The sequence below is a fragment of the Calonectris borealis genome, chromosome 28, assembly GCF_964195595.1.
Source record: "Calonectris borealis chromosome 28, bCalBor7.hap1.2, whole genome shotgun sequence".
In the NCBI taxonomy this organism is placed as follows: Eukaryota; Metazoa; Chordata; class Aves; order Procellariiformes; family Procellariidae; genus Calonectris; species Calonectris borealis.
In genome coordinates, this window is record NC_134339.1 from 485865 (window position 1) to 504470 (window position 18606).

Consider the following 18606-nt stretch of genomic DNA (forward strand, 5'->3'; position numbering starts at 1 on the left):
ATTTATTTATATTGAATGTGAAATGCCCTGGTACATGTGTGGCTTTCTAAAGAGAGATTATTTCTCTGCTTTTAAATTTGCATTATTTCTGTAGCAGATACCTTCATTACTTAAATTATAATTAATTATGAACTGGAAGAGTCTCTGACTGATCTAAGCCTACTTCTAAAGTAAAATCTGTAAAGATATTTTTAAATCATGCATTTGCCACATCCCTCCCACAGGCACAGACATTATTGTTTGGAAAGAAATGAAGGACCAAGATTTAAATGTAAACATTGTGACATTTGGCTCTCTGAATTACTGAGAAATTCATGCAAATAACTGTTGCTTACCAAATGTGTAAATGGCAAAATTGCTCATCTAAGTCGTGAACCAGGGAGGGGATGTCCTTGCCATGGTTGAGGAGGACGGCAAGGGTTACAGCCAGCAGTACCTGCACCCCGTACGAGACTTGTGCTGTGTCTCTTCAGGCGTGAGGGGTTCGTGGGTGCACATCTGCAGTGACATCTGCGTACAGCGTGCCCAAAAGAAGAGTAACTCATAGGATTTTCATTAGTCGCCTTAAATTTGTGGGCTATTAATAGCGTTTGACATAGTTTTTTCTAGACACGTAATGAATGGGTGATCTCTGACTTCCCATCGAGGTAAGTGATTAGTGTATGTTCTAGGAACAGTGGAACTCAGGTTTTGTTCAGTCCCCTAGATACACAGTCTCCACTGAACACCTTTTTTTCACAAATCTTTGAAACTACAGCTCTGGACTCAACAATGTAATTGCGAGAAGGGAAACCACTGAAGAAATGTCTCGGTGTACTTTTGGTTTTGTAGTAGAGTTGTGATGTTTCTTGTTAATGAGTAGTTTCGTCAGAATGAAGTGCTTACCTAAATAGCGTGTGTGTATGTGTGTGAGACTTGGTGCTTGCAAATGTTGAATTCTACTGCTTCTCCCCCCAACAAAACTGGTAAATGAGCACAAATTTTTGTTTTCCTCAGGCAAAATACATCTCCCAGTGCATCGATGAGATCAAGCAGGAGCTGAAGCAGGATAACATTGCCGTGAAAGCAAATGCAGTCTGCAAACTTACATATGTAAGTGCCTTGCTGGGATATGATGTAATCACATCTTTTTTTTTTTTTTCTTTCTTGCTGACTAGGAGCTAGTCTTTGGTCTGAATGCCTACTTTTCTCAGACTGCAGTTTCTTAGACTGTTGTAAGTGCCGGCTGCAGGTGAAAACGCTCCCACATGTGTCTGACATCAGAGACTGCATATTCCCATTCTGTTCATTGTGCTGGTACTAGCATTGGTACAATTTTATTTTATTGAGATAGGTCAGGAAGCTGATCTGATTTAAAACTAATCCAATTTAAAAAGTTGTTTTCAACTGAATTGTTTCTTATGACACAGTTGCATGAGCATTTGAAACTGGTGTTTGTTTCTCTTTGCGCAGTCCTTTGTCAAGGAGAGGAGGGAAATACTGTTAAAGAACTATTTTTGTGGTTCTGTTCTGGTTTTTACTTAAAAAAAAAATCCAGGGGAAAAACCCTTCACAATGATGCTTATGTAACTGCATAGGTAGCACCTGGAATAAATGCAAACTATTTAAAACTTGCTTCTGGTGGAACTTTGAGACTTCTTTCACTTACTGCAAGTGGTATAGAATGTAACATTACTCAAACTTGAGATGTCTTATAGTATTATTTTGGGGCTCTTGTTCCAGCTTCAATTTTCTGAGATATCTTTATCTATTTTCTTGAGTCTTTCATTTCAGAAGTTTGTTATCTTGGCTTCTCTGCTCACAGTTACAGATGCTGGGCTACGACATCAGTTGGGCTGCTTTCAATATTATTGAAGTCATGAGTGCATCGAAGTTTACATTCAAAGTGAGTTCTTTATGTAACTACAACTGTACTAGCCAAGCTGTTTCATTACTGTATTTAATGAATGTGTTGGTATATGTCATCTTTTGGTTTGTTTTCTTCAATACGTAAAGGAAGTAGACTGTATTTGTTTCTAGTATATGGATAATACTTGACCTGCTAGCGTAGGCTTTTTCCACCAGATGTTTGACAATAGCTGTCAAATATCTTTTGTGAAAAAATAGAGTATTTTTTTATGTGAAGACCACCTAAGATTCCTAGTAGCAGCCATATTTGGCTTTTTAATTTTTCTTGAAAGGTCTTGTTCATGCTCTATGTTGCAGACCTTTTTTGCCAAATGGGGCAGAATGTTACCTCATAAGGAATAGTTTCCAAATTGAGCTTTAGTACCTGAAAGTCGGGAGTCAAGGGGTGTTACTCTTGCTTTGTACTAAATGCAACACAGACAAAATATATGTAATATTCTCCATTTCTCCTACTGACACTCCTGCTTTATTTCTACATCTTTGTGGTCATTGAACCACAATGTAGAGATGAAGCTAGTTTAATATCCTTAAGATAGATGTATTATCCCTGGAGATGTTACTTGTCTGAGATTAGAAAAGGGGATTTATATTGGGAAAGAATAGAGAACCCTGTCATATCTTTTCTGCTATGCAAACCTCCTGTCTAATTGTTCATTTTTTTAAAATTGCTCATGAAGCTACCAGTTGTTGTTCATCTAAACATTGTCTAAATGTACTTTTAATTTTTTTTTTTCTCCTTGCCTTTTTACAGAGAATCGGTTACCTAGCTGCCTCTCAGTGCTTTCATGAAGGGACTGATGTAATTATGTTGACTACTAATCAGATCCGAAAGGTAAACTTTTTACTTCGGTTCTTAATTTTTTCTTGCAATGTCTCCCTACTTGTATTTTCAAATCTGTATGAAGTATTTCCCTTTTAGGAATCTAAAGGTGTTTAAGTAGAATTCTGTCATTCTCTCTGTCACTACTCTTATTCCACAAGCTGAAGGATTAATGAAATACTCAGGAGCTGTCCACGGGCTTCTCTCGTGCTGTCTCATACCAGCTCTCTATGTGTATTCATCACAAAATGTGAATGGTGACAACAGTAACCTTTGTTAATATTACTAGTCTCTTAGGCAGCCCTTATAAGAATGTAATGGGTAAGAAAAATGTCCCCATTCCTGAAGTAAAATCTGCATTCACCTGGCTCCACAAAATATCTATTTGTGAGGGCCTGTTTTCTTCTGGTAATAACAGATCAGGCTTTTGACTTGTTTGGCATAATTGTGTGTAAAAATGGTGAAGAGTATATGTAAAGTTGTGTTCTGTATTAACGTACCAAAGTGTGTTGTATTCATTTTCATTCAGCTTTATCACTTGAGTTTTTCAGAGTCATTGGGTTGCAGGATTATTTTCCTATTCTTCAGATTACAGATATATTTTTGAAGCTCTTAAGTTTAATTTTTTAAAGTATCACTGCTTTAAAACTTGACTGATCAGTACAAGATGTGCCTATATTTTTACCATCTAAGTAGCTAAAATGTCTTTTACTTGCTGAAAAAAGATCAGTGAGATGTTATCCAGTATCTTTCATAAAGAACTAGTGCTTTTCCCTTTACCTTTTAAACTGTTCTGCTCTGACAAGTGCATATTTTTGATAATGTCTATCCATTTTCTTTATTACGGAGATTTTATTATACTGAATTTCAGTCACTTTCTAGGCTATTCCTTCCTTTTTGTGCCTGAGTTTTTACTTAAAGGCATAAATAAAGATGCTTTTCCATGTTTCATTGATCTAGCAACTTTGTATTTTAAGAGGTTATTAGTTCTCAAAATACATTAAAGCCAGAATGAATTGCAAAGTTTTGTTGCTCCTTAAGAAGTAGATTTCATTATTCTTAAAGGACAATCTAATTTCCTACCACCTGCAAAAGGTTTTAAAATGAGATGCAAATGGCACAGACCCTGAAGGGCTGGCTATGTTTAGCTCTCCTACAGCAGCCTTTGTGTACACGTGAATCTGGACAGTTAATTCCGGTAGTCCATGTGGGAATGCTCTGTGCAGTTCCCTTCGTATAACTGCAATTAAGGAGTGATCCTGTGCTCTGCATTCAATGAGGTCTGGTTTTATAATCTATATTTGAACATACTCAGATATGCATATTAATATTGTTAAGAGTCTGAAGCTTGGAAATACCTGAAAGGCTATGTAGGACTATGTAGGATACTGACTACAAGTAAGTCCAAGAAAACTTGACCAATAAAACGTATTCTACACCCTAGCTTGTGTTACGTCTTTAGGGACTGAAAGTTATGGTGCTGCCAGCAGCTTGGAAGGAAAGTAATCTCATTTCTCTACTACAGAGATTAAGCTAGGGCACTGTTAAGCCCTCAACAGGAGTGCCTGTTCCTAGTGAAGCTGGTAACAGTTGGGCTTTGACTTAGCAGGGTTAGTATGTAATACCAGTTTTTTAGGAGTTTAAACATGTTTGTGATTGTGTCATGAGTTTTTTAAAAATTATTTGTCATTCCTAAAATACCACCAATGTACGATATCTCTAATTGCTTTTATGTTGCAGTCATCCATCTATTGTTTAATTATGATTCCTCATGCCCATTATTAAACCCCAGGCTATAGCTGTATTTTAGCAGGTGTTGGAGGGTATTTCTGTTAATAGTTGATATAAATATTCCCATGAAGTAGAAGCTCTACTTCGTTTGTGTTGAGTGAATAAAATTCACTGAGAAAATTGTTTCTTAACATCCTGTGTGATCTTAAATTTTTGAGCCTGTTTTTCCTTTTTTAGGATCTGAGTAGCCCTAACCAATATGATACTGGAGTTGCACTGACTGGCTTGTCCTGTTTTGTTACTCCAGATCTTGCCAGGGACTTGGCAAATGACATCATGACACTGGTGAGTTGATAAGATTGAAGTAACTTTTTCCTGTAATTAAAGAATGTTAAATTGCTCAAATCTGGTAAATATCCGTTAAATTTAGAACTGTTACATGTGAAAACTGACGCTTTGTTCTTGTGGGGTTTTTGGAGAGCCTTTACAGACCGTAGTTAGCTCAAGAGGATTACCTCTATTTCTGTTAGTTTTGGTGAAATTTCTGTTAGTTTTGGTGATAAATGACAATATTTTGCTCTCCCCTCAAAGCTGAGTTTTTGAAAAGTAGTTGAGTCTCCTAGAAGGACCTTGAGAAGAACTCTGGAAACACAAATTTGCTAAGAGCCTGATTGCAGTTGTTTCATTAACAGATGTCTCATACAAAGCCTTATATCAGGAAGAAGGCAGTGTTAATCATGTACAAAGTTTTTTTGAAATACCCAGAGTCCCTCCGTCCTGCATTTCCTCGCCTTAAAGAGAAACTTGAAGATCCAGATCCTGGTGAGTGGATTTTAGTAAATTACTTCTCCTCCAAAACATCTAGGTGTACGTGCTTTTAGAGCTTGTGGAGAGAAGAATACATGAAGAATGCTGTAATCACCTTTTGGGTACTGATTCGCCTGTTTAATAGGTAGATGAGCATATGAGAGTTTTGACAGATGTTGCCATACTAAAAATACATTCTTTAAAATGTCCAATTCTTACTTCAAACCCAAAGCTATTGAAACAATATCAGTGGATTAAACCTTCATGGGACAAAGCTACTTAATGATTCCTGGTTTGTTGCTTACTTAGCTTGGCTATTGAAAATATTTCAGTTGATTTCAAGGTTTGGGTTTTTGTTGTTGTTGTTTCCTGTGCTCTTTTACAAAGCTGCAGCTATTGTTGTGCAATGGATGTACTTAAAATAATTTCACATCACTTAGTATTTTTTTTTCTATTTTTTAAATCTAAACTTTGAGTCCAGACTGCTGTTTGGGCCCTTCAGTACTGTGTCAGTGCAATTCAACTGCAGCACAGGAGATTTGCAATTGCTCTGTATCATATTCACACTTCTACTCAGTCTTCCTGGAAGGTGCTGGTCTTCCCTCACTAAACCAAAATGCCATACACTTGTTTCAAGAACTCTTTGTGCAATGCAGTTCTGTGATCTCTAGTTGATTTGCATGTGTGTTTAGAGGGAGAAATTTAATTGCGTGTACTGGTCTACTTTGGTGTGGGCATGTAAGATGCATCTTCCAGGGACAGTGTTTTTAAAGAAAGGAAAACACACACACCCCTCACCTGCAAACAGAGGAAGAAAATACCTATTATGCTTTATGGAGGAAAGGACTGCTCTCTACTAGAAAACCCAGACTATCTAGATTAAAAGGTTCCAAATAGAGAACGATCAATTTAGAGGCTGAGCAATTAGAAGGGAATGAACCTGTCCAGTCAGATTGTTTAAGGATTCATTATTTTTGTGTTGTATTTAAACATGTCTAAATAATACATTTCAAAGAAGCAAGAGTGTTTGGAAACTTTATGGTGGGTAGGATTATTGATCATTATGTTGTCTGTGTCCCACAAACAAGCTATCCACAGTAAAGGCAGAAGGAGGCTGGCAGTGTCCTGTTCTTTCTAATACTGGACCCAAAGCGGATACCCAGCTTGCTGATATATTAGAAAATAGCCAAAATTAAATAAAATCCTTTCTCAGTTTGTTTTTGCATTCTTGCGTTTAGTTGGTATTGAGGCTGAACCATTCCTCTTGACACACAAGCCTGAATCTTTAGTTGCTTTTGTTCTGGGGGTTCTGCACCAGAAACTTCAATTACAATTAAGGCGGTGGTTAGATTTCTGCTTTTCCCACTTCTTTTTCCCAGGTGTGCAGTCTGCTGCAGTAAATGTTATTTGTGAGCTGGCTCGACGCAATCCCAAAAACTACCTTTCCCTTGCTCCACTCTTTTTCAAGTTGATGACGTCGTCAACCAATAATTGGGTTCTCATTAAAATTATAAAACTGGCAAGTATTCCGGATCTATGTTTGCAGGATTGGGGTTCTCATTAAATTGCCTTGGGTGAGAAAATAGATTTCTTGCTTGGAGGTATAGTTACCATTAAATCGGAATAAAAAGAAACCAGGAATATTTTCTAGTGTTTGTGAACATAACGGAAGAGAGAAAAATATTTTAATATAGCTTGGTTTAAATATAATGAGCTGCAATTTAAATCATGTTTTTAAGCAGCTGTTAAATCACTTTCTTGTCTGCGCTTCTTTTTTCATAGTTTGGTGCTCTTACTCCATTAGAACCCAGGCTGGGAAAGAAACTGATTGAGCCTCTGACTAACCTCATCCATAGGTATGTATAACAAGTGTTACTTTGTTCATTCAGGATTGGTGCCTGTTAGGTAGGTCAGTAGCTCGGTCTGCGGATTTCTGAAATTCTTCTTGAGTCTCGATCTATCGGCTTCAAGTATCAAAAGGTAATCACATGAAAAACCTGAGTGAGATAAAATACCTTAAAGCAAAGTCTTTGGGTGTCTGACTGTCAGCATGAATTTCTCCCAAGTGTGCTTGAAACTTGGAATAATTTGCTTTCCTTTCACTTCATTGTAAGCCAGAGATGGCTATGGAGAACATGTAAAAACTCTGGCTTAAATATTTGCCTCTTCTGTTCACCTACACACATTTGGCTCTTGACTTTTTTGAAAGTGCCTTACCCACCAAAGCAGCATGATGAGGAGTATATTAAAGTTCTTTCTCATGCCTTTGTCAGCCCAGACATGTTTTGGAAGAGGTTCCTTTAATATATGTCCTAAATATAGATTAGATAAATGTGACAATACTTCCTTGTCCCTTGTTAAATCTAGTTTGTGGTGGTGTTTTGGATCGAATTCTGAACTGAAATCAGAAAGTAGATGTCTTGGAGGGAATACATGTATTTTCCCAGTTATTAAAAAAAGTGTGATTTTATGCATGAGTTGTTAAATTAAAAGGTTTGTTTCTCTTCATGTGACAGAGCAAGAAGATAAATGGGAATGAGCAAACTTTAAACAGATATCTGTGTAGCCATGAGAGCAGCTCTAGCCAACCAATTTCTGTCCGTCCTCCTAGTATACCTTTAAGGCTGGTTCAGAGCAGACGAGCCAGCAGCCTTGCATCCAAATACCTAAAGAGGGTTTTTGCAGCAGTAACAAATAGATACAAATTCACCAGAAACAGTATTTCACCAGAAAAAGCAGGAAGATGGACAGTATGTCTTCAATCCTGCCTCTACCTCCTCTCCCCAACTCCCACATGAGTCATTCATTTTATTATTTGTGAGGACTTAATCTTCTTCGGTTTGGTCTCCATTCAGTCACTTTGGATCTCATATCACTTACGCATAAGGCAAACCACCCTGCCATCCACCACAAAGTGCATAGGGAGCAAAAACGATTGTCTTGGTTCTGAGCGTACTAGAGTCACGTATATGGTGTGCTGAGTGACCTTCACGGTATCGCTTCTGACTGCTGCCTGCAGAGTTGTTTGCTCATTACCTTTGCAGACCTTGTTTCTGGAGTCTGCTCCTTTGTTATTTGTGAGGTTCGCTGCGCCTCCCTCTTGTGTAGATCAGGATTTGTAAGTAACTTTGAAATCCTCAGAATTTCAAATGTGTGCACTGTATGTGTGTTCAGCTGGCAAAAGTTGCCTTGAATTTAAGTTTTGGGGGGAATCAGACATTGAAAATGGGTTGCTCCCTCACAGGGGTGAGCAAGTGTGTACCTGCATGCCAGAACAGTCTGGTGCTTGTGCATGACTTGTTCGCTTTGGAGAGAGGGACTTGAGGTTCTCCATCTGCCTGGCCTTATTGTGAATTTTTGACCTTGAGCAGAGGATTTGATTTGATCCTTGGACAAGATTGCTTCAGTGCTCTGTAACTGGTACTGAGGTTTTGAGTAACTGCTTCCTTCCTCATTCCTTGTGTTACAGTGCTGTTACTTGCTTCTTTTCAGAGAAGATTATTTTTTTTAAACATAGAGTAGCCCTTCCTCCCCCCAACAGTTTTTAAGTGAGAATCATTTCATCTGGTTTGAAGGTATATAGAACAGAATACTGGCAATTTCTTGTGTAATTAAAGGTGTTAACTAGCTCCAAGATATTGCTGACAACTCTTCAAAATGTGCCGGTTTTATTCCTTATTTAAAATACTTGATTTCTGTTTCAGCACCTCTGCCATGTCTCTCTTATATGAATGTGTGAACACAGTAATAGCAGGTGAGAACTGAAATTTGTAACCTAGAAAAAAACATGATGAACTTTGTCATCAATTAACACCACCTGTAAATCTTTTTTTAACTTAATGTATTTTATAACTGAAATAAGTTGCCTGGCAAACTTTTGATTTGTGTTACTGTGTAACTGTAACTGAAATCCTTTGTTGTCAGTCGATGCGGCTAAGTTACTACAGCTACGTTGTATTTGCTAAAGGCTGAAACGAAGTACAAACAATGAGTGATTGTTTATATGCAAGCTCCTAAATGTTGCTAGAACTACAAAATATACAAGCAGCAATAGAATTTAAAAAGAGTGGTGCCTCATGGAAACTTTGACAAAGTTTTCTTATGTGATGAGGGAGCAGACTTATTTTTTAATTCTACAATTTCACAGCTTAAAAACTTGGTGTAATTCCTTAAAGGAGGTAATTGGAATCGTTGATTTACAGTTTCAATTTCTGGGGAAGGGATGTGAACTCCATAACGGGGATGAAAAGAGAAGAAAAGGCAAAAAGGGATAACAGTATTCTAGCTCAGACTTGGCACTTTTCCTGTCATAGTGTGGAAGTAGAAAGTTATTGACATCCACAGTTTGGCCACAAGCCTGTCTCTTGTGGGTAGTTTGGGTAATGATGCAGGAACTTGCTGTATTGGGTCAGTTCAAAGAGGAAAGGGTGATCTCTCACTTGCTTTGTATTCGTTCATTCCTTCAGGGAGATGTGAGATGACATTATGTTGGGGGGAAAAAATAACACGGAGGTTAATTCCGTTGTGGATGAGAGTGTGCTTCACTGAGATACAGTAGGATAATTCTGTGGGTCAAAGAGAAATTCACACACCCAGGACACCTCAGGGACTGTAATGTAAAACTCAAATTCAGAAAATGAGATGTGAAGCTGTGTGCCTGCATTAGAGCAGCACCTTGCACCTGCCAGCTCTTTGCGTGACCTGAAATGATAGCATCCAACACGCCGTCTCTGAAATGTAGCTTTGCAGGATTACGGAGAACAAAATGCCGCTATACTTATTAGTCACTAAGGTCAGCATGTGTGACTTGCTCAGTAAGAGTTGATGTTGGCATGGACATGCTATATGACAGCAGCAGTTAACAAGATAACGCCACCTTTTCTGCTGTGGGGTTGTGTGCTGCCAGAGCTTTGCAAAGGTCCAATATAATCAACAGTGGTACCTGATTTGTGCCTCAAGTCTCTTGCTGGCTTGATTAAAGCTCCAATCTAATTACATTAAACTCTAGGATCCGTTGCTGCATCTTGTTACATTAGGGAAGTGCACTCTTAAAAATTCATCTATACAGTAGCTGATGACATATTTACAGTCTTGACTGCTACATGACATCAGTAAAGTAAACCTTAACGAGAGCAAAGCGTAATGAAAAGCAGCTTTGACCTGGCTGTTCCAGCAGTTCCTACCTTTACACTTTTTTTTGCTGCCCTGCTATTATTACTCTTAAGGTATATGAAACTATAGTTTGTGTCACAACCTTCTCTCCTCTCCCCAGACCCCCCAAAAGTCCAAGCAAACAGACAAACAACAAAATAAATTGGCATCTTTCCTTGTGAGCTGAGCTAGCTCTTGACCTTTAGGTGTTGTGTTGTTGCATTCATTCAGAACACAGAATTACTAACTGAAATTTGTGCTTGTGTATTTCAGTTTTGATCTCTCTGTCCTCTGGGATGCCTAATCACAGCGCTAGCATCCAGGTACAACACTGGGTTTTGCTGGGGGTTATTTGTTCTGCTCTACTGTGTTATGGTGGGGGTTATTTGTTCTGCTCTACTGTGTAATACCAAGTGCCATGGAGAAATTGGATTGTGTTCCTCTGCCAAAAGTTAAAGCAATAGCTCCCTGTAGCCCTCTCACTCACTTACAGACTGAAGCATTTCCTGTATAAATTCTCTTACTTAGTTTGCTCTAAAATGCAGATTCTTCTCATTTAGAGTTTTCCTGACTCTCTTATTCAGCTGCTACTATCAATAGAATCATACAGAGGTTCCTTTTGTTTTGAAATCTGTTAATGCAACAAGACCCTCTTAGTAGAGGCCCCGGGTCTTGGTCAGAATGCTTCCTTCTGTATTGAATAAACTTTATGAAGAGTTATTTTAATTAAGACTTTTAAGGCTTGTAATAAGCATGACGGGATCTTTTTTCCAGCTTTGTGTTCAGAAGTTAAGGATATTGATAGAAGATTCTGACCAGAACTGTAAGTATGTTGCTTGTCTTCATGGAAGCTTTTAGCAACCAACCACTGGGGAGAAATTGCAGCAGTCTTAGAGCAACGAGCTGTAGCTTGTTCAGTATTGTAGTGCCTGGTACGTTGTAAACAACTGCTGGATTTTTAAATGTGGAGATAATTTTTGATAGTGAGCGCTTCTTTATAATGAGCTTTTCTTAAAACAAGTGAGATTATTTATTACTGCTGTTTGTGGTTTTGTAAATCTAAAACACTTTCCATGCGCTGGGTTTTCCCTTTTTATAAACTTTCTGCTTGGAAAGTAGTGAGGGGTATTCTGTAGTGTAAGTTATTTTTGTGACTGCAGAGAACACTGGGAAATCCTTTTTTGTGCAAACCTTTTTCCTGCCTTATGAATTTTTCCCATTGATAACAAGGCTGCTACTTAATGCACCAGTCCTGTTAGTGCAATGATAAAACTTGAGGTACAAGATGACTGAAATGAAGAATATATATGTAATTATGTGCCTGTATATGAGATTATGAAATTAAAGACCGTAATCTGTGATACACTGTTTCTCAAAAGTTCTCTTCCTCATCATAGATTTTTGAGTGTATTAAAGTTGAGTGTATTAAAGTGTTTGAGTGTATTTGAGTGCTTCAGTAGAAGCACTCAGTATTAAGATTTCATGCTCAACACAAAACAGCGTTTCTATATTTGGAATGAAGTTTTATTTTGTCTTTCACAGTGAAGTATCTGGGACTGTTAGCTATGTCCAAAATCCTGAAAACGCATCCTAAATCAGTTCAATCTCACAAGGATCTCATTCTCCAATGTTTGGATGACAAAGATGAGTCTATCCGACTCAGAGCTTTAGATCTCCTGTATGGCATGGTATGTTTCTAATGTATTTCATTTCCTCTCCAGCCCCCGTGACCCTGTAGGAGGCTGATGTTTAGGAAAAACATGCAACTTTCTCTTCCCCTCTCCCCAGTAGTCTTGTGATATTAACTCCCATATCTTTTCTGGCACTTACGACAAATCAAAGATCTGTCACAGCATGAGAGGGCTTTAAAAACTTTGATTCAGGAAAAAATGGAAGGAGTTTCTGAGTTTTCTGTGGAAGTCACCCAGAAGGCTGCTTTTCTCATGCCTAAGCCTTAGCTGCTCGTCCTTAGTCTAGGTTTAAAGTGAACCATGGGCCTCTTTGGATAGGACTGTACAGTTCTGCGTTGCGGTCCATGTTGCAGCATACCATAGTTCAGGTTGACATAAGTTATGCAAAGTCTTAGGAGAAGGAAGTCTGAAGTCTTAGAGAAGTGGTCTGGAGCACTCTGAAACAACAGGAGAAGGCAGCTTTAAGCTACTTTGTCATCAGATTTGCCCTTCATTGTAGATTTTGTTATGCCCTTTAATGACATGTACAGAATCTCATTCTGTTTGGTCTCCTGTGTGCCACCAGTTTTGTGCATGCTTTCTGCAGCTGTGCAGGGCAGTTTATAAAATGTGCATAGGCTACAGGGGCAATCTTGTAGTGACAATGTGTGGTCTCTGAAAGGGCTATGGTTTATATAGTAAAGTGCCTTTCACTCAAGAGTCTGTCCCCCCTCACATACATGCACAAAAGGGTAATGACAGATATGTCTCATAGCTTCCTATTTTAAAGGAGAAAGTGAAAAATAAGGAAGATGCCTTTTGTCTGGTACTCCTCATGAGATGAGAATAACTTCATTAAGTTTGATCAGGACAGTGGTTTTAATGTTGCTGCAAAGAGAATTGGAGTTCGTTCTTAGTTCCTGGAGGTTAAATTCTGCTTGTTATGTCTTTAGTCAAAAGATAACCTAGGAGAAAGAGTCTACCAATTTGTTCATCCCTGCCTCTGAGGAAGAGTGCTGTGTAATAAATGATTGTAGAAATACTATTACATAGATTTTTTGTTAGTGGTGTCTTTAACATATACCTATTGAGAGATCATAGCTGGAAGCAGCAAGTTGCAACAACTGTTGATACTTACTGAATATTTTGGTTGCTTTATGTAGACAAATAAGTTTCCAGAGCAAGTTAATACAGCTATGTTTTGAAATGCTAGAATTCTGTTGGCTGTTAATGACTCTTAAATTTGTTTTGTTTAGAAGCAGAAATGTTTTAAACTATTAAATATGCTACTCTGGCAGAAGTAGAAGATTCATTTTCTCCTGGATTTCTGTATTGCTGCTAGAAATTCTGATTCTCAGCTCTCCCACAGCATGGTCTTGTATACTTGTGCTGACTCTGCTTTAATAACAACATGGAAAAGAAATAAACAGGTTCCTTTTTCAATTGTGACTGAAGCTGGGGCCTAGAGAGGTGGTTCTGATTTCTTGTTAACACATGACAGAGGTCTATCAAAGAGCTAGCAGCTGCTTTAATGGAATTAGAAGTATGGGAAATGGCTTAGTTTTGGTTCAATCCTTCAATAACTCTTTAACAGGTATCGAAGAAGAACTTGATGGAGATAGTGAAGAAACTGATGATTCATGTGGATAAAGCAGAAGGGACGACATACCGGGATGAGCTTCTGACCAAAATCATAGATATTTGTAGTCAGTCCAATTATCAATATATCACAAACTTTGAATGGTCAGTGTTTTTATGTGTCAACTTTGAGATCATCAGCAATGGTAATGCATGATTGTCTGCTGGTAAAATTGCATCCCTTTCACTTTTTGTAGGTACATAAGCATCTTGGTGGAGCTGACCCGATTGGAAGGCACACGACATGGGCACCTTATAGCAGCTCAGATGTTAGATGTAGCTATAAGAGTTAAAGCTATTCGTAAATTTGCAGTTTCTCAAATGGCCATGCTTCTGGACAATGCTCATCTCATAGCCAGCAACACCCAGAGAAATGGCATCTGTGAGGTGCTTTATGCTGCTGCTTGGATATGTGGGGAGTTCTCTGAGTAAGTGCAAACAGAAGGCCTGATGCGCTTTGAGCGGCTTCTTTCGGGCAAAGATTCAGGTCACTGAAAAGTATTTTTGAGAGAAGGATAGTCCAGAATATGCACCCTAAGGCTAACAAAATGATTGCTTCTTTCCCATTCCCTCACCCTGTAAGACTCCTCAGCTGTTTCTAGCCAAGACAGGTACTTCATTTTGAATATCTGGTCTTTTTTATTATCTCTGTAGTCCTGCCCGCTCATGCAGGAAGGCGTAATTGTGGGTAGAAGCAGTAAGATCTTAAGACATTGAAGGAACTCCTTAACCATTAAGGTCTAACCCCACTTATGTCATAAAGAAAATGTCCAATCACCATGTTTGACTGAAATAGTTTTTACTCTCCTCCCTGTTTTGCCCTTATTGAAAGGTTTTTGCAGAACCTAATCTTTCTGAGGATTAGAAGTCATCTTTTTTGCTCAAAACTTGTCTGTGCTCACAGTAGCACGATTTTCAATGTTCTTGTGCCAAGTGTCTTTTAGCTTAAATAGATGTTTTTGTCTCTTGGTTGTGTTTGCATATACACATGCTTACCTAGCTTTCATTTTGGTAAGTTGGACAGACTGTGATACTGTAGTCTCCTTTTTGTCATCTGGTTTGGTGTCTCTTCTTGTAATTGCCACTCTGAACACTGGTTCCAGTTTAAATTCATACAGTAGATGCGATATTTTTAGGCAACACTGATACGACTCAGATCTTCATTTAACTAAAAAAGTTCTGCAAAGAAAACTCTAGATTAAGAAGCAAGAGAACATATTCTCCTTTTTCAGTTTGATCACATTTTTAATTTGAAAGAACTTTAGCTTTCCATTCATAATGGACCAGTAACTTTTCTGTGCATCTTCCATTTAGTCGCGAGCAGATAGTTTTGAATAAGAGCATGAGATTTATTAAAACAAGTGTTATGATCTGCATTCTTTTCTGTATATTAAGCATTGCCTACTAGATTTTATTTTTGTTCAGTAAATGATTGGAAATACAACCTCACTGATGCGAGTGGTGAAGTACAGAACGGCAGGAAGGTAGCTGGCCTGCTAGATTCAGACCGTCAGTGGCATTGGCACTTAAAAGTGCAACGCTTAGTTAATGGAGAGAATACTGAACTTGTAAAGGTGGAAACTGAGGTGTCCCTCCCCTTCTGTAAAAGGGTAAAGCTGTAAATTCTTCTGTGCTGTGTTGTACTGTAATTTGGAAGGGGAAAATACGCAGAGAGCAAATTATTATGTATTCGTAGTCTGTCCTGTCTTTCTGCAGCGCTTTGTACTGCAGCTGAGGTTTTTGAAAAATTCTTCTCTATGAAGACTGATGAAATGTTGAAATTTCTCAATTGCTGTCTTTCATCTGTCCACTCTATCTTTCTAGACACCTTGAGGAAGCAAACCAAACTTTAGAAGCAATGTTGAGGCCTAAAGTTACAACTCTACCAGGCCACATCCAGGCAGTTTATGTCCAGAACATGGTGAAGCTCTATGCATCCATCCTGCAGCAGAAAGAGCAATCTGGGGAAAAGGAAGCAGCTCAGGAAATTACACAGCTGATGATTGAGCGTTTGCCTCAGTTTGTACAGAGTGCAGATCTAGAAGTTCAGGAGAGGGTAAGAGAACAAAATTACTTTGGAATTTATCATACAAAGTCTCTCATTTGTCTTGGAGCGTATATGTAATTTTCTGTGGACGTGCACGTTTTATATAAGCCATTGTTATCAGTGGAGTGGTGCATTTATTCTGCACTTTGTATAACTCAGTGAAAGAGAAGCTCTAAAACTAGAGGACTGGAAAGAGTGATGACATTTCATGTCGGAGCCCAGATCTTATTCCAGTTCAATACCACCTCTGAAGACTGCTTGCAAGAATTTCACTCAAAACAATTTCATTTTAAAATTATGTAAGCACATAAGGACACAGCTAGAAGAGAGGGTTAGCATGGATTTTTTACATTCGCTCTAAACCTGCAGTTATGCTGCTTCCCTTAATTCCCTTAACGGAGCAGAACAGTTATCTTCTGCTGACATTCATTGCAGTTGATTTTTTTTTTGTTCAGTTTGCTAATATTACTGAAACTACTCCTGCATTTGTTTTTAGGCTTCTTGCATCTTGCAGCTAATAAAATATATTCAGAAGCTACAAATAAAAGAAGTACCTGTAGCTGAGGAAGTAATAGCCCTGTTTGCTGGTGAGCTGAACCCTGTGGCTCCTAAAGCACAGAAGAAAGTACCAGTTCCAGAGGGGTAAGGTTCCTTCCCTCTCCCAAAGCCTTATTTAAACTTTTAAACTCTTAAATAGTAAAGCTAAGTATATGATGAGAAACACTGAAATACTCAGGGGTACTGAGTCAAGCTATTTATTTGTTTACTGCAATTCTTACCAGCTTGGACCTCGATGCCTGGATCAATGAACCTCCATCAGACAGTGAGTCTGAAGACGAAAAGCCCAAAACAATTTTTCATGATGAGGAACAAAGGCATTCCAGACATAGACAGCCAGAAATAGATGAAGAGGAACTGGCCAGAGTGAGTGAATGTTAAAATGCTTTTCCCTACATAATTCAGTAGTAGTGTTGTAAGTGCTACTGAAGCAGTTGGAGCTGTTGTGGATTCTCCATGTAGCCAGGGGGGCATTCAGCTCTCTATAGCTCAGGAAATCTGATGATTTGATGTGAACAAAATATATGTATTTGAATACAGGTATTTTTTTAGGCATTGTGGAATACATCCGATATAAAGTTCTTTTGGAAGTCTAGCTTGCCTATCTTGTCCAAGTGGAAGCAGGATACTATAAAAACTTGGCTCTTGCTAGGAGTTTTGAGCTTTTGTAAAAATCTGACCTGTAAACTCTGGTGTCTAGTGCAGTTCACTTCAAAGTACACGGTCTTGAGGATGGACACTTGTGCTAAGCTCTGTAACTATTTGGTTTTTTACACACCACCTCCATTGGTGTACTTCTATTATTCTGTGTGCTCTATATCAACAGAAAAAGAAGCAGCATCTTTGCGCATGGACTTTAGCAGCTTCTATGAATTACTGTATTGTGACTGTTCTCAGTAGTGATACCATCTTTCTTGCTTCTGACTTTTTTGTTTTCATAGAGAAAACTTTTTATTGATAAGAATCTTCATGTCTTCCTCTCTTTGCAAAAATGAAAATAGAAACATTTGAATTGCCATCAACATCTGGTCTTCAGAATTTACTTTCTCTAGTCTAGAATTAAAAAGCAAAGAAAGGCTGTTCTAAGGAATAATAGTTATAGTAGTAACAATACTTATAATTATATTCTAGTATATCTTGCAACTCAAAACTGGCTTGTCATACTCAAGCCTAGTATGCTGTAGTCTTTTTGCAAGCAGTTATGCATTGTTCCAAAAATTCAGGGAGATTGCGTTTGGCACTTTGATGCCTTTTATCTCTCTTTGCTCATAAACAAACAGTCTAACTACAAATACTCTTTTGCTTTCAGCGTCGAGAAGCCCGGAAACAAGAACAGGCAAACAACCCATTTTATATTAAAAGCTCTCCTTCCCCGCAGAAGGTGAGAGAGTCTGAATTAAAATCTCTTGCTGTGTGAAGGCCCAATGAATGTCAGAGCTGCAGCTTCCCTCTGGGACATTCTGATTATTTCCACTGCAGTTCTGATCACTTAATAGTGTGCCAATTGGAGTGGCTACCCACAACTATTTTTGTAAGTCTTGTTTGTACTGAGAAACTCACAAATGACCTAATCCCACAAGAGCAGCGAGCTTTCTGTGAATCTCTGGTGGATTTAGAAATAAGAAAGTGGTAATTGTCACAGCTCCCATTACAGAGTAGTTTGGAACAATCTGGATTAACTTGTCATGGAAAGCGCGGTTTTTATATTTCAGCAAGGACTCTCTAAAAGCTGTAGAGAAATACTTCTCTGTGCCCTTGCATCACAAATTCCTGTGCAGGTAGTTTGTCCCAAATCTGGGTGATGGAAGGGTTCAAATTGCCAGGCACTTCATTAAGAGCAACGAAGAGAGATTGAGGCTTGAACATGCTCCTCTTGAACATGCAGTGTGTTTTATGGATCAAAAGGTCATTGTGGTCCCTTCGTAACACCTTTTCCAGGGAAGGAACCTGCTTTATTCCCTGTATATCCTAAGGACTGCCCCATTTTCCTCAACTGAAATCTCAAAATTTATCTTTTGAGGTGGCAAGTTATTAGCAATAAAACACAAACCAAAAATTCTTCAGAGAGTTGCAACAATCCTTCTTCAGGGCAGTAGCAGGATTAAAAAACTGTAGCTAAAAGTAGGGTCTTTAAAGCCAGCTGATAACTATTTTAAAAATACACTCTGCTACTACACAGGATTTAGTGCAGAGCTATGCCATTCCTATCCGTTAAAATGTTCACTTAAAGGATTAAACTGCTTCATGTTTTGAAATGTGTCTATTTATACAGATTT

At 38.4% G+C, this 18606-nt stretch overlaps 1 protein-coding gene across 5 annotated transcripts in view; it reads left to right on the forward strand.

Annotated features, from left to right (window-relative positions):
* The window catches only part of AP3D1 (adaptor related protein complex 3 subunit delta 1), a 44956-nt gene that overhangs the window by 12824 nt on the left and 13526 nt on the right, over positions 1-18606 (forward strand). For 2 of the 5 annotated variants that reach the window (XR_012677523.1, XM_075175202.1), the window contains exons 2-18: positions 997-1092; positions 1805-1885; positions 2660-2740; positions 4697-4804; positions 5152-5281; positions 6646-6785; positions 7049-7122; positions 8971-9020; positions 10691-10740; positions 11192-11240; positions 11960-12105; positions 13682-13830; positions 13923-14153; positions 15550-15781; positions 16269-16414; positions 16555-16696; positions 17640-17711. Coding sequence is in view for 4 of the 5 variants with exons in the window: in XM_075175202.1 (XP_075031303.1) it covers positions 997-1092; positions 1805-1885; positions 2660-2740; positions 4697-4804; positions 5152-5281; positions 6646-6785; positions 7049-7122; positions 8971-9020; positions 10691-10740; positions 11192-11240; positions 11960-12105; positions 13682-13830; positions 13923-14153; positions 15550-15781; positions 16269-16414; positions 16555-16696; positions 17640-17711 (1977 nt within the window). In the remaining variant the exon portion in view is untranslated. Of the gene's footprint in view, positions 1-996; positions 1093-1760; positions 1886-2659; positions 2741-4696; positions 4805-5151; positions 5282-6645; positions 6786-7048; positions 7123-8970; positions 9021-10690; positions 10741-11191; positions 11241-11959; positions 12106-13681; positions 13831-13922; positions 14154-15549; positions 15782-16268; positions 16415-16554; positions 16697-17639; positions 17712-18606 lie in introns of all 5 variants that reach the window. The other 3 variants (XM_075175203.1, XM_075175205.1, XM_075175206.1) reach the window with 2 other exon arrangements.